This window comes from Vicugna pacos, chromosome 11 (genome assembly GCF_048564905.1).
Source record: "Vicugna pacos chromosome 11, VicPac4, whole genome shotgun sequence".
Classification (NCBI taxonomy): domain Eukaryota; kingdom Metazoa; phylum Chordata; class Mammalia; order Artiodactyla; family Camelidae; genus Vicugna; species Vicugna pacos.
Genome location: NC_132997.1, coordinates 87,970,164 through 87,987,024, shown reverse-complemented (window position 1 = coordinate 87,987,024; position 16,861 = coordinate 87,970,164). Strand labels below are relative to the sequence as shown.

At 35.7% G+C, this 16,861-nt stretch overlaps 1 protein-coding gene across 5 annotated transcripts in view; it reads right to left on the bottom strand.

The window, feature by feature from the left end:
* TRUB1 (TruB pseudouridine synthase family member 1) overlaps nt 1–16,861 on the bottom strand; it is a 52,156-nt gene that overhangs the window by 23,182 nt on the left and 12,113 nt on the right. For all 5 annotated transcript variants that reach the window (XR_012077604.1, XM_072971946.1, XM_072971945.1 and 2 more), the window contains exons 4-7: nt 12,883–12,964; nt 4,569–4,641; nt 3,075–3,214; nt 570–626 (exon numbers count right to left, since the gene is read on the bottom strand). Coding sequence is in view for 4 of the 5 variants with exons in the window: in XM_072971946.1 (XP_072828047.1) it covers nt 570–626; nt 3,075–3,214; nt 4,569–4,641; nt 12,883–12,964 (352 nt within the window). In the remaining variant the exon portion in view is untranslated. The remainder of the gene's footprint in view (nt 1–569; nt 627–3,074; nt 3,215–4,568; nt 4,642–12,882; nt 12,965–16,861) is intronic.

Sequence of the window (16,861 nt, the reverse complement as noted above, 5' to 3'; positions counted from 1 at the left end):
GTAATCACTCACCTAATAAACTGCTTTACAGTCTACAAGGAGCTCGCACACACTTTTCTTATTTAACTCACAAGGCAGCCCCATGAGGTAACCATGACCCTCACTTGGCAGATGAGGTAATGTGACCAGTCCAGTGCCACAACTGCCAGCAAATGGCGGGGCCAGACTGCAACTTCCTGGTGTTTATAAGACTATGGCTTCTAGTTTTAAAAGAAATTTGACTTAGAACAATGAAAGTAACTTTTGGAAAGACTGATCATTCTTCTTATTCCTACTTTGAGTTAAAATATTTTGTACTTGAAAAAGATGTTGATCCTTACATTCATTATTCACATCTTCCTTTTCTGCTCCTCTTTTTCTCCCCTCTCCCATTACAAGCATTTCACTGCAGCTGCTGATGCTGATAATTGTTTGCCATAAACCTACAATGCTTCTAAAGCTGAAGGCAGCAAGAGTACAGCTACTAAGGCCAGTACTCAAGAGATATGAAAAACAGCAAAATTCCTTTTTCCCATCAAAAAGGAGTATTACTCTCTAAATGGTCATTCATAATTCATCTTTATGCTTACCTTTGCCAATGTCACTGACCAAGCTTCTGATATAAAAACCTCCTCCACATTCAACATCTGGAATGTTAACAGTGACATGGTAAATTGCTAACCTCCTATGAAATCCACTTTACATAGAAATGATGCCCCTAAACAAATGTAAAAATGCACTATGCAAACAACTGAGTGATAAAATATTTATGCGCTAAAATATAAATTATTCATCCAGTAGCATATGTGTTTGTGAGACTGAAAAGTCAGAGCGTGGAGAAAGCAAATAGCAGAAACTCCTGAACACGTTTTAAATTAACCGGCAAGTCAGACCACTTCAGCCTTGTTCATTTAATAGGTTTTAAATAGTTAGAAATCTCAGCTTTGCTATCGTGAGCTGCAGATTTAAAAGAATATTTTCAGATTTGTACATCTTGTTCGCTTAATAGGTTTTAAATCATTAGACATCTGAGCCTTGCTATCATGAGCTATATATTTTTTAAAATATTTTAAAAATTTGTATATTCAAAAAATATAACAAATAAACAAACCAAAAAACCCCTTTTCAGTGGCAGGAATTATGTCTTGGGTAATGTATTACATGGAAAGCTCAGCAGATTTAAATGTTCTCTTGGAAATATTCCTGAGAAAAAATTACGAAATAACTTAAAATAACACAATGTACCAGAACTGAATGCACATCTAAACATTGTCTTAACACAATATAATACAAATATATGGATTAAGAGCAGGACTCCAGATTATTTTTATTCATTTACAAGACATCCTGAAAAGAACTGAATTTCCACACAAAAGGACCACATTCCACCTGTTTCTAACTTAGCATATAAATAAAGCTATTTGAAGGAATTAATCCAACCTCACCACCTGGGGATTTTAATTTTTTTTTTTCCTATCAGCATAAGGTTGGGGGCCACTACTGAGATAAAGCAATGAGCACTGGAATCAAATGTAGGTGTGCCAAATTCTGGCACTATGTTTCTGGTGAAAAGAGTCAAATTTGGTCTACTACAACCTCCAGTGAACAAACGCAACTGGAAAAACTTGAGTTTTTCTTACTTTCACAGATAATATCTACTGTGCCAGCACAGCTGCTCCTGCATTTTCATGGAATGGAGTGAAACATTTTTTTCATTGTTTGTCAAATATTTTAGTATCAGGAAACTTAAGAAAAGGAGTGACTTCTTTTTCAAATTGTACAAAAACAACATTCCAAGGAAACTTAATACACATTAAATAACAACATCAATGGGAAAAAAGCAACAAAGTTTAGGAAAAAAGGTTTTGGGAAATTATTTCTAAAAGGAATCCTATTTGGTATGCACCGTGAAATTAAGAGCAGGATCAATTTCAGGGAGCCTGAGGATTAAGAAGAACTACAGCTTTTGATTCTTCACAGCTCTTACATGTTCAGGGCTTTAGCTACTAGTTTCTGCAGCTAGACCATAAATTTCCAAACAATGGAAAAAAACTTTTTGGGCTTTAAATTTATTCCAAATGTGGATTATAGATAAATTCAAAGTGATAACCTGAATTAAAATTTACCGCATGTCCAAGAAGACATTACCCACGATTCACACATTTTTATGATCTTTACCAGCAATTTGTTGATGACAAGAGAAGGAAAAAAAAAAAATCATTCCACTTTTAGAATTTCTTGTCCCAAAACAGAAAATGCATTGTTTTAAAAGGACAAATTAATATTAATAAAAAGTTGAATACAAACTATCAGGTACTAGCCAAAATAGGGAACAAGTACCCGTAAGATAATAAAATACAAAAACCAAAATATGAAAATATGTAGTCTTTACCTACTCTTCTCCATAGAGTTCCAAGGTATGTTACTTCCAACTTCACAGTAAGATAATAATACAATATATGAAAAACGCAGCCTATTTAGGACACTTTGTTATATACTATAGATATTCTCATTATATGTGTTGTCAAAAAGGACTTAACGAAATAAATAAATAAATAAATAAATAAATAAATAAATAAATATTAAAAAACAAAAAGGTGCAATTCTTAGAAAATTTAGCAATTAAACTCAGGGAATTCTCTACAACTCCTACAAAATAACATAGGAAATATGGCATATTGAAATTAGATTTTTATAAATATGGTAGAAGAGAACTGTATCTTCTTAAGCACCTGTATGTACACAAGCCTGTCCCAGAAAATAATTCAAGTGAGAAAAATATAATTTCTAAAGACTCCTTTTAAAGGGAAAAACATTGAGCAAATACAAAGAAACTTTATATATATATAATTTGTGGGTAATTTTTACTCAATTTCCTAGCGCTTTTATGTTTATTATTTGTACTTAGTTGTTTATCCATTCATTAAACATGTATTTACTACATAAAAGAAAAAAAAAGATCAACAAATTCTAACCTTCTTTAAATTCAAATTTTTAAAATATCCTAGGGATCCATTAAAACTACACAAAAGCAGCCAAACATAAAGTAAAAGATACATGTAATTACAAATGCTTTCAATTTTCTCCATTCTTACCTAATGTGAAAAATGGCGGCTGGAACTTCTGAAGCGAGAGACTGTATACAGTAACTGGCCTGGCAGGCTTTGCTTCTACTGCTTCCCCTCTCTTCATCAAAGTTGAAAGTCTCTGTCCATCTTTCTTTAATGCAGAATAGCTTACAAGGCATGAGAGGGAGAGAGACACGGGGGGAAGGAGGCAGGAAGAATAGAGGGAGATTGAGAAAGAAAGAGAAATTTCAGATCACAGTATGGAGAGAAAGGATGATTAGCAGCCCTTTAAAGGGAAAATCCTCCTCAGAATATGCTAATTTTTTCTTCTAATCTACCCCACGCAGGTGTCAGGGACAGAGTGCCCAAACATCCCCGAGGCTAACTCATTCTGGCACTCCATGAGCAATGTGGGCAATGTTACTCTTTAACCATCTTCCTGGAGACGGTCTAGTCATATCTTCCCTAGCCCTCAATCTGGGTTAAGGGGACGAGGCCTCCAGTCACAATGATCGCAGCTATATTTCCTTGAAACAATGTATTTCCATAACGATAATATTTATTTTCATATATGTTACCAAAATGTTTCCAAAGAGCAAATAAGCAAATAATCTACTTAACACATCTTAGCTTTGTATGATTAAATTTTATTATGCCACAAAATCCTTGGAACAATCACAGAGAAGAACATTCTAAAACAGTTCTTATAAAAATAAATGCTTAATATATCTTGATAATAATGATCCAAAATAATGTTTATTCACATTCTGCTATAACTTTTATATCTTCACATTTGGGGAAAAATTATGAAGAAACATTTCCCCATAGGCATTTCAGCGTTCTTGGAAAAAACTAAGATTTTAAAATACCAAATAAATACTGAATTCTAAAAGAACTGTGAGTAACATATCCTGACACATCCTACAAGTCATTAAAAAAAAAAAAGCAGCAGCAGCAATTTGCTTGAAATGGTAATGTAGACAAAAAAATATGGCTAAGTGGTAAATCAATATCCTTAGACTTTTAATAAGTTACAATTCTCATGTATTTCATTAGTTGCAGAGGATTGTGAAGTATAAGATTGTGGGTCCAAAAGGAACAGTCCCAACACCCGACAGGAAGTGCCAGCTGGACTCTGAATCACAACTCTGATGCCTGTATCAGACGAGATTGGTCCCTTCACAGCAATTCTGGGAAAAGTGACATCTCTGCTCTCTAGAACTGCCCTGATGTATAAATGGAATCAGAAAAACTGATAAACCTTGGAATAGCACAGATGTCAGGCTGTGGCAATATCCAGGGACAGAAGAGACCACATCCCACTGTCTCTTAAGAATGTCAGAATCTGTGCATCCTGTCTAAATCAGGTTCACCCTACTCGGTCATTTGCCATGTCAGATTTAAAACCTTCCTCGCCATACAGTAAAAGGAAGCCCCTTCCTTCCTCTTTTCCCATTAAAATGATGTTAGCCGCTGGAAAATAAAATTAAAAATTTATTCAAGTTCAATAATTGAACTTACAGGGGAGGTACTTGCATTATATTCCCAGTGAATTTCTGTAGAATGCCTTCAATATCTTCTTGTGTTATTTTATCTGCCAAAGATGAACCAAAGAAAGTGACATTAAAACAACCAGACAAGCACATGTGCTATTTTCACCACACTGAAAACTCTGAAAATTAAAAAAAAAAAACAACTCCAACAAAGCATTTATTATAGTGTGCATTTTGTAGACCAAATTCTACCTTGTTGAGATGGGTAAAATATGCATTAATGAGACAAAAGGGGGAGAAAGTCTTGCTATTCTCTAATATTAAGATTAAATTCAATGTCCTTTGCTTTATTTTTTTTCTCCATTAAAATGATCCAATCATCTTACATCCATTTACTACATATTCACTATAGCCTTCAGAACACCCGAGAAAAATGTTGCATTAGCCATAGAAATGGTCCTGCAGTGATCAAAAACAAAAATGAGCTGATCTTTAAGTAAGTAGAAAAATACCCATAAAGTTCATTTCTAAGGCTTCTCTGGGCATCAAATATTATAAATAACTGAATAAGTTATTAAAGATTATCAAATACTAACCACATTTAAAATTTTACCCGATAGATTTCAAAACTGTTCTATGGTAGGCATAAATTTTCCACACTCACAGCAACTATGACCCCAAGTAAAGCTGGATTTATTTATCTCCTTCCCTCCCATCAGTGCTCATGGAATTTCAGTCAGGACTGTGACATTTGCCTCAAAAATAAGCCAGTGCAAAAAGAGAACATACTTAGCAAGATTTTAGCATGATTACTAAGCATTTTTTAAAACAATGATTTTTAGAAAATTTGAAAGAAGACACACAAAGTTTTCAATGTCTGTCTTAGTCATATTTTCAGCTTTTGTTTGATAGTCTTTCAAACAAAATGATGCAAAAACTGAAAACTACTGAAATTCAATATTTGGGATTTTCACATATAGATGGCTCTGTACATATTTCATATTCAACAATGAACTAAATTACATAAATATTCAATAACTTGTTTAGGGTATAGTCAATTGGAAGAAATTACAGTCTTTTTTGCTTTGTAGGAAATTTATTTAAACTTTTTATTCTGGTATATAAATACTACATTTGATTTTATTTGAACAATATTAAACAAAAACTAATTAATGTGCTTTGAATTACTGTTCTAACACCAGAATAAAAATTCAAAGTCAGCATGGAACACTGTGCTCAGATTTCAATATCAATGCAGCAAGAGAGTCTTAACCTCAGGGCGACCTTGATCTTACAAGCTAAACAGGAACAAAAGACCAGAATCTACTAGGCTCAAACAGAGAAGAGCTACAGAACTTAAAAGAATTTCTCCAACACCTAGCAGCTCTAAAGAGGCAGATCTGAGCTGGCTATTCTGTTCTTACTGTTTTTCAAACAGATGTATCTTGTGATAGGAGTGAGGATTTTTTCCAAGGAAAATTTTTACTCTACTGAAACATTAAAACAGAATTACTGATGGCACCTTAGTTATGCAAAACTTCCAAATCTAGACAGCCAGTGCTACCACCATGCTGGCAATTGCTGAAAGAAATACCATTGTTGATACAATTGCTGCAGTTCATAATTTAGTCAGCCACACATTTTTAAAATAAGACAAAATGGCTTTCTACTTCTAGGCTGGTCTCTTTTACTGACATTTCCTGCCAACATGTGCTCCTTTGTCCTGCTTCGGCTGCCCTCCTTTACTGATATCCCCCCTCACAAGATGACAAGATGTATTCTTTCTCATTTTACTTCTGCCACAGTATCTCTTTCTCTGACTCAACATCTGGGGCATTTATGGTGTTGCTGTTCATTCTGCAATGAATCATTCACAATGTTTAACTGTTACCTACTATCTACATGGAGGTATTATCTCACCAATGGAATTCTAGTCTTCTTAAAGGCAAAGATAGCTTTGCTTCTTACACAATGCACACAATTAAGAGGGTACTCGAGACATTCTTGCTGAATTTAATTTGCAGAAGAATAACAGAATCTCAAGGTCAAAAGAGCATTTAAAAGTCACTGAGGAATCATTCATTTGACGTTTGAATCACAAGACAGAAAGCCTATGCAGCAAGCTATTTACAATAAAAGCAAATACAATATTTTAGATATTTTTAAATATGTAGTGAAGCAAGCTGGCTATACCTGAAACATGGTATTAGTCCAATCCAAATAATAATACTTGTCCCTGTAAGAATAAAAATTCCACCTTCAAAGGATTTAAAAAGAAATCAAGAATAAAAATCACTGAAGCAAGTATATCCAATAACTAGCCAAAAGAAGGGCTTTTAGCAGAAGATGATGGGTATGATACAAGTGCCATAGAACTTGGGTAATTACTCTTTGTTTAGGATATTAATAAATCATCAGTGTGACAGTATTCATTTGAAACTAATTTTTAAAAGTCACTCTCATAAAATTAACATACACAAGGTCATGTTACATGATATTATTTGCTTAAAATTCCAGTGAACTTACAACATGAAAGTTGGTACTTAACTGAACCAAGGAGTTAAAAGCAATAGGACGGAGTTAAAAGCAATATGCAACCAGGATACAATAACTGTTACTGGACATGCCTTGTCACCAAAAGAAGCTATTAAATTGGAAAAAAATACACAAACTATTTTAAAATGTAAGACAACAAAGGACTATCATCCCTGAGAAAAGGGGGAAAAAAAGAAAAGGTAAGAGCCACAGTCCCTGGCTTTTGCTTGCAGGCATTTTCTGAACTGTGGTGCAAGAAGAGCACAAAGAAAGCACTGAACAGAGACCAGGATGTGGGGAAGCAGCAGCAGCTGGGACCTGGGAGAATGACACAGAGAACGCGATGTATTTAGGGGTCCACTTGAGACTGGCTAAATTCCAAGCTGTGCGTCCATATGGTGAGTCTCCACAAAATTAAACAAAGAACTGCTACCAAAGCTCTTACAAGGCTGGAAATGCCTGAATTCCAACCATTCAGAATGAAGAGACTTTGCAGAATACTCGGGACATGTGATAGACACCCCAGAAAGGCCATGCCTTCATGTACTGAAGATCTGGAAAAACATCTACTTTAGACCCATCTGAGCAAGGAATCTATACAAAAGCAACTAGAATAAGTGAGCTTAACAAGGCTGAAAGACGTAAGATTAATAAACAAAAAGTGTTTCTATGTCTATATACTAGCAGTGAACTATCAGAAATTGAAATTTAAAAAATTTAATTTAAAATAGCATAGAAAATGAAGTACTGAGAGATTTTAGACATGAAAGAAATGAAAGATCTGTACACTGAAAACTACAAAAACGTGCCTTTATTTTTGCAACTTTTCTCTAAGTTTGATATTATGTCAAAATAAAAAGATCTATGTCTATCAATAAATGCTACCAAATATTAGAAAAAGAAATAATGCCAATCTGACACAAATTCTTCCAGAGAATTAAAAAGAAGAGAGGGAGAGAATACTCCCCATTCCATTCTATGAGACTGGTATAATCTTGATATCAAATGCCAATCAAATGCTTGCTATCAAAACTGTCAAGGACATTAAGAGAAAGAAAAAATACAGGGTAATCTCACTCACTGACAAAAATGCAAAAATCCTAAACTAAATATTAGCAAACTAAATCCAACCATTTATATAACACATTATGATCAAGTTGGGCTTATTCTAGAAACATAAAGTTAGTTTAATATTTGAACAAAGGAGGAAAATCAACAGATACAAAAAAATGGATAAAATTCAATGTCTGCTCATGATTTAACAAAAATGGCAAATTAGGAATAGAAGGTAACTTCCTTACTTTGATAAGAAAGCTATTAAAAAAAAAACCTACAGAAAAAAAATCTATAAAAATAAGGTAGGAAAACTTGCTCTTTCAGATATCAAGACTTATTCTAAAACGATAGCAATGAAGATAGTTCAGTGTTAGCACAAGGATAGACAAACAGACCAACACAACAAAACAGATTCCAAACAAACCCATGTTTATATGATGCTTGATCTGTAATCAGGGAGGCAATGTAGTGGAGAAAGTGCTGGGCCAACTGGACATCCATACAGAAAAAAATGGCTGACCGCAGATGTGATGTGAAAGGCAACACAATAAAGCTGCTTGAATACAGAAAAACATCTTCATGTTTTTGGGCTGGGAAAAGCTCTCTTAATAAGGACACTAAAAAATCAGCCATTAAGGAAAAGGCCTGATAAGTCAGACTAAATTAAAACTAAGAACTTTCTTTTTCCAAAAGACACAACTGGGAGACAAAAGACAAGCCACAGAGAAGGAGAAAACACCTGTAACACGCAGAACCAAAGGAAGAGCACGTATCTAGAGAAATTCATACAAATCAGTCTTTAAAAAAAAGGGGGTGATTCAATATGGAAAGAAAAAAACAAAGAAATGGGCAAGAGGCCTGGACAATACACAAAGATGGCTTAGGAGCCAAAAAACTTATGTTACAGTGCTGAACCTCATTAGTAATGAAAGTAAAACCACAATGAAATACACACTTACCAGAATGGCCAAAATTAAAAAACATTACTAATTACCACGTGTTGCCAAGGATGTGGAGCAAGTGGAATTCTTGTACACTGCTGGTGGAAATGCAAAGTTACACAACCACTTTAAAACCTGTTTGACAATTTCTAGTACAGTCAAGTGTGCACTTACTTATGACCCAGCAATTCCACTTGGGTATGGATCCAAGAGAAATTACTGCACACGTCTACCAAAAGACAGGTACAAAATACACTTGGCAGCTTTATTCATACGCACATCTCTCTAAATATTATATATACTTTTCCCACACAGTGGTAAACTACACAGCAATTAAAAAGTACAAAATAGGCAAAACTATACCACAGTTTAACCACCACAGTGCTGGAAGTTAGACTAGTGGTCACCTCTGGAGCAGAGAGATGTTGGAGCGACCAGGATGGGGCACAAAGGAGGTTTCTAGGAATTTTCTGTTTCTTGACTAGCCTGATAGCTGCAAGGATGTTTGTTCTGTGAAAGTTCATTAAGCTGTAAATTTACATTTTGTTCCCTTTCCTTTATTTGTGTAATACTTTATAATAAAAGTTTAAATACAAATAAAAGGCACCATGGAATGACTGATGCCCGGGTACACACCAGCCCCACTACAGTGTGCGCCTTACTTGTTTAAATGACAACTTGAGACCCAGTTCAAGTTTTCAGCTTCCTCCAGGAAATGTGGGCAGTCAACCCGCAATCCAAGAGGGGCTGCTCCCATTAGATACAACATTAGCTGCTTCTATTCGAGAAGACTTGGTAACATCCCATTTGGGGACTAAAAGCAAATGGGATTAGCATCAGATACCACTTTCATTTTACATTTCTTGCCTCCCATAAAAAAGCCACAGGAGGGAAAGAAAAAACTTTTCTCATCGCAGGAGCAACTAGGCCTTCCCAGAAGCTTGGCCCACATCCAAGGCAGCCTGGGAAGCCACACCCTAGTGTCCTGAGCTCCTTGAAGAAGCAATGAGCACACTGAAGCCGCGTGTCCTCAGACACACCAGCAACTGTACCTGAGACTTAACACCTAGCTGTGGATGAGGAAAGAGCAGCAGAGGCAGGACGATGCCTTGCCTTTCCTGCAACTTCCCGACAGTCATCTCTGTGAAAGCCTCTGTCCTTGTTTACTCATACACGAATGTTTTATTCTATATGCCACACTGCTCTAAACACCAAGAACCAAAAGAGACATGGTCTCAGCCCCATAGCTTAGGAATTAACACCCCAAAATATATTTAATAAATAGTGAAAAGCACTATTTAGAAACAACAGAAGGTGTTAGGATAGAGAATAAAAGAAAGGGCCCTATTAATATGGTCTGAACGCTAAGTCTTCTGCACTAGAGACTCATTTTCTATGGCTAAAAATAGTATTTGTCCAGATAGGACAAAATGACCTAAGATCATTCACTTGCCATTTACTGTATACCACCTTACTTTATCCAGAAGTCAGCAGGTCAGTTAGAACCGCACTTCTGACTGTTGTAATGACCGGGCAGGGTGGCAACACCAGCAGCACTTACTAGCTGAGGACCAGGGATGCTAGACGTCTGTGATGCGCAGTGATGCAGCACAGTGAAGAACTGTCCTGTGCCCCGCACGGCTTCTGGATGTCTGCCAGATGTTCATGCGGGTGAAAAGGCCGTTTGTAATTCCTGAGGCTAGAACCTAACTCCATTTTCTGTTTAAATACAAAGTATTTTTTCTACAGTCTTACGTATACTGAACTTTCCAGTACTGAATCATCAATACAACACATCTGTCAGTCTGCATTTGACTTGTGGCATTCACAGTGATTTATGTATAAAGATGTTGTATCTGTGCATCTGACTGCTTCAGTACTGTTGCAGTAATATCTGTGCATTTACATACTGAGGTACCTATTTATAGACTATAACTTACCTTTATTTCTTCTTTATAGTCCATTTACTGTATTACATTTTTTTTAATGCGCAGGTAGAGGAGAATATCTCTGAATTTTATTTCAGGATAATAAAGAAGGCATTACAAAATATTGGTTATAGGTCTTAATGTTAGGTCTCAGAGGGTTGAGAATATAGGTCCCAGTTCTCCATATGACAGAAGGTCCTTAAGGATACAGGGTAGGTCCTATATTTACCTTCCCCTTCATACCTGCTGTAGCAGCTTAAACAGATGACAAACATTTGCTGATTTACTGAAATCACACAGAAAAATCATGTCAAGCAGCAAAATTCTCTGAGCTCTCATTTTCTGAGACTATAAATACTATTCAATAAACTACAGGGAGCTCTCCTTTTCAGGGCCTGAAGAAACCTGCTCAGGTTCTCCACGGCATTTCAAGATTATAATGAGACGGTTTTAACAAATGAATATACTTTCTTTAAGCCAAGTAAATAAGGTTATAATTTATACAATACAAAGTAGATTTTGAAAAAATTCCAAAATGGGTTATGGGCAGGAAGGAAGGGTATGTTTAAGGAATTCCATTACCTTGGTCCTCTTCTACTGTCCCCTGTTTGATGACCTGCACCATCATGTAACCGGTTCTAAAACCCAGGTCATGGTTAGGTCATGGTTAACAACTTCCTCTCTGTCACTACTCCATCCAGTCAACAAGTCTCACCAGTTTTACTTCCTCACCATTCTTCTAGTTGTATATGTACTGACACATACTGTAGGGTGCTCTAGGAATCTGATATATCCTCCTCGGCCCCTTTAATCTTAAAAGTATTCTGGCTGACGATTACGGCTGGGTTTCCATTAAGTGAGGGTCTGCTATTATTCTCTAATAATAATAATTTCAAGGCTAATTCAACATCCATTTTTAAAAAGACTCAAAATAAATCAATGATTTTTCTTTTCATTATGTTGCTTGATTAACCATGCAAAGTACCAAGCCAGACAGAAATGTTAACAGGACATGTAAAGCTATTACGAACAAGGAAAAGGTTGGTCTCACTACTAGGGCCATATGTAATATACATTAAGACCACTCAACGCGAAAACACAGGGAAGCAGATGCTGGACTGCCTATATAGCTACATTAAAAAAAGATAACATTAAGCACAGGCCAAAAAAAAAAAATACCCAGAAGACGTACAAAGAATTCACAACTGATGACACAATAATGTAGGTGAACCGACTGTACAAAAACTGCAACTTGCTACATCATAAATAGCATAAGCACCCTGAGAGTTGCTAGGAAACCGTTTCATTTATCTATCCTTCCCTAAAGTAGTGAAAGAAGGAATGGCAGAAAAATTAAGGTGGGCGCCAGTGAGTTCTGCTTTATTTCCAGAGAAGGAGCTTTCCTTTTGTCATATCTTTTTATATACTCCAAAAGCACAGGAATAGGCTCAGTTTTAAAGTACTAAACCTGCTACATTCATCTCAACAGTTAAGACATAATTATTAAAAACACACCAAAACAACAACAATGGCAAGACACAGGTAAAACGTAGCAAAACAGTTTCTCTGCTTTGTTTCACATTTACTAGGAAAAATGTCCTAAATCCTAGCTGTAAGTGTTTTCTGGCAAGGGAGTTATTTGGAAGAATTCTGCACGTTAAAAAAAAATGATTATAGGAAAAGAGGCAATTATTACAAATCTTTATTATTAACAGACATACTAAATAAGCAACAATGTGATAATTTCCAATCTTCTTAACCTAAAGAAATGTACTGACAATTAAAATCACTGGGGATAGAAGAGATTTATTCTAAAATTCCGAATTCACAGAAACGCCCTCCAAATATTAAAAACAAGGACTACATAAGATGAACTTCATACCGTAAGGTTTTTCTTCTGTTACTTTCCCTGTAGAATCCAGCGTGTCAGTAGCTTTCCCCAGCTCGCCGATGGCAATATACCTCTAGAGGAAGAGGAACAAGGGAGAGAAAAAGGCCATAAGGGAAAGAAGAACTGGTATGCATGTCCTGAAGTTTCTACAGAACCTTCCTAAAACTACCAACCTCATACACTGTAATTGCTTTGTTAGCTTTTGACATGTGGGAAGCATTGCACAGACTGAGGAACATTCATAAATTTCTCCCATGAGCCAACATGACAAGGAAAAGCCTGATTTTAGTGACAATCACGGCTTATAAATATACTATTACTGCAAATAAATTTTTAAAACCAGCTTTCTACTGTTTGAAGTTTGAAGGAAAATTTTCAAGTATACCTATGAGTAGAGAGAATGGTACAATAAACCCCTACCGAGTCACCACAAGAGCCAACAATTTTACCACATATACAATTAATTTATTACTTCTTATATGAAACACTAAGAGTAATCTCAGCAGCTTGATTGTGTATTTGAACAAAAGTAAATACGTAGAAAATGAGCAAAATTAGTATAGCAGAGGTAAAGTACATACGTGTTCTTAATAAAGGAAACTGCTACTTCTTAAGCTCTCTGAAAAGAGAAAAGTCACTTCTCAGTACTGCTCATTATTCACAAGTGAAGAACTAGCTCATTCACAGTTAACTAAGGATTGTTCTACTTCCCCTCTCAGGCCACACTTGTACTACAAATTCTTTACACTCCTCTTTTTTAGCCAAATTCAAATTTTATTTGGAGGATCACATGAAGAAGTGAGAAAAATGCAAGGAATATAATTAACACTCAAAATAATCTATAGTTACGTGAGCAATTTTTTTTTTAAAAGGAAGCTCAGAGTACTTTGCAGAAATATAAGTTTATTAATGACAAGCTTACTATGCTACCACACCGAAAATACGTGGCTTTGGGTATCTTCATGAAAATGGAACAGCTCTGTACAGTTCATAAATGTAAGCCTTTCAAATATCCCAGCACAGCACTTATGAAATGTATGAATATTAACAGAGTGTAAAGAAAAGGTACAAACTGGACTAATCTCTGGAGAAAGTGCATTAGAAATGCTCAAATCTCAAAAAGAGCTTGTTAAGTTTCACAGGAGCGACTTCAGCGTTGACACTGACTGGTTAACCTAAAAATGTACACCTGGGGGAAATCACTGTCCTCCAAACGTTTCAGGGAGGAAAAACATGTATACCCCAGTGATAATGTCTGTGTAGCAGCCGGAGTGGATACAAAGCTGCTTTCTGACGAAATGCTGGCTTTGCCTAAAGGCACTACTACAGTTCATGTCCGCATAGACGTGGGGGTAGCCTTATATCCGGAAAACGCTAGTTAACGTCTTTCCATGGCATCACTGATTTCATAATAAGAAATCAACCCTTTCATCTGTTCATCTGGTTTCAAAAGCACATATAAGTAACCAACTTTTAATCAGCAATATAGAGGGCTAATAAAGCCAATACTCCAAAACCTCATCAAAATCTGTTACTTCAAAGTACATCTGCTATCCAGATCCTGCTGAGTGACTGGCTCAAAGAAAGTAAAATTGAGGGACTCTGCATCCACGCCCTCTTCTAGGCCATCTACATTCCAGACTTAGATCCAGTTAGGCCAAAGGGGTATTAGCTGAACCTCCCTCAGAATCACTCTACCTAAGTTATAGTTCATGCCGACCCACTTCTCCATCCGTTGTAAACTATTTTTGAGAACCACTATCTGTCATTCACTAACCCTTACTGTAAGAAATTTCTTTCTGACTTGAATGCTCAGAGTAAAGTCTCTTTCTTAAAGAACTAGCATGCTTCCTCTTTCTGATGAATGTCATGTCTTTGCCTAGGCCAGCAAAAGGCACCAACAGAAATAAAAGGGATGTAGTTAACTGTATTCAAGATTTCCAACAGAAACTGCTTGAATAAAATAACTGTTACATGTCTATGGCACATGTACTCAGAGAGATCCAACAGGCCTGAAACTCAGGAGACGGCGAATTGGGGATAGGTGAAACATTCGGGGACAGTAGTAACAGTATTTATTGAGCAACTTTTGTGTAACAGGCACTGTACAGAAAACCTGTATGCTTTTTATATGCATTACACTCATAATCCCCAAAGAGAAAAATAAATGACTTAAGAAAAAGTTGATCATCAGCAGAGCAAAGCTCACCAGGAGACAGGAGAGAAAGCTACTGAGGAAGACAAAGGACTCTCAAATCTTACTCTGATCTGAAAGGGTGGGGATGCCAGAAAGGAGTATACAAAACAGAGGCAAAGTAATCTGACGGACTGAAGATTTTATTTAAAGGTCTTCACTCCGCACATTAATTGACGATGTTGTATGAAGTGGTGTTTATTATGCCTAACAGAATTCTAAGCGTGTTTCTTAGTTCAACAGAAAAGTGTTAGGCCATGTTGGATCAGCGGACTGGATGGTGAGGGAAGGGTGTACTGTGATATGGTTGTAATTTGAACATCAAAATATCTGCTGTCCTAGAACTAAATATTCCCATAATTGAGGTAACCGCCCCTCCACATACACACACTAAAAGTCTGATTTTTCTAGTAGCACTGTGATGCAAATAAAAACTTACCTGTAAGAGTGGACAAAGAATAAACATTAGGTCAAATAGTAGGTCTGGCTATAGGCACCATTTTTTAAAAATGAAATAGAAAGAAAAATATCAAGAGTACACTGTTCCTAGGGTTAAAGTCACTTGACAAGATTTTTGGTTTTTATACATATATGGGTATATAGGGTCATGCTGCAAAATGAAATTCTTACTATGGGTCTTGGTCAAAAAATGTTTGAAAGTCATTGCATAAGGAGATTTCTAAGATTTCTTCCAGTGCTAAACACAAAATCTGTTTTAAAAAATTCAAAATATGACAACAAATATATGTATGTATATGCATGACTGAGACACTGTCCTGTATACCAGAGACTGACACACTGTAACTGTACTTCAATTAAAAAAAATTTCATTAGTTTTTAGCTACTTTTGATAGTGTACTCTTAAAGGGAAAATTTAAATAATTTAATTTTTATAAGTACATAATCTAAAATTAAAAGTGTAAGAAATACAAATAGATAACGAGATAATAATGCTTATTTTTGAAATATAAAACACCCAAGAACCAGGTTTCTATAATAAGATGCACCGGGGATTTTTTATTTACTTTACAGGCATCTGAGGATCAGTGATTTCACTGTATGACATTCAGCTTTTCGAGCTGAATACCAAAATGGTTTGTGATAAATAAAACTTAAGCCAGAGCCAATGATGTATTTACATTTCCAGCCATCATATTTCTGGAAATGTGCCTGGAATTTATGTGTAAAACCTTTCAGTATCATATAGTGTATTACATGCACTTGTGGTTTTGGAAGGAAGGGGTGGATAATGAACATTCCAATGAGCTCAATATAATTTATCTTGAGGAAAAAACCCTAACTCATTCCTTAATACAAATATATCTTCTTTGTTATTATTATAAAAGTGGACTTTTCATTGTAAAGATTTTGGAGAAGACAAAATAATATGAAAAAGAAAATAAAAATCATCCATAATCCAGCATCAAAGTAACCATTGTTTATATTTTAGAGTTAAGAAACAAACATTAAGCAGCTGGCAAAAACCTGTGTCAGAAACAGATTCCAAGCTCCGTGTCAGTCTTTAAGTACAATGTTCAAATTTACTGTAAAACAGTCAAATCCCTCCATTCTAACACAATTTTTGTATTTTGTGATTTTTCAACATCAACATTTTGAAGATTGCAGAGCAAGCCACATGGAAATTTTTCCATTTTTCTAAGGTATTAAGATCCTTCCCAACCGCAAAACACAGGCTTTTATGCCAGTTGACAACTAAAATGGGATGTCAAAGGCAATATGTTCTCCAGAGCTTTTTATTTTAAGAAAAGCTTACTT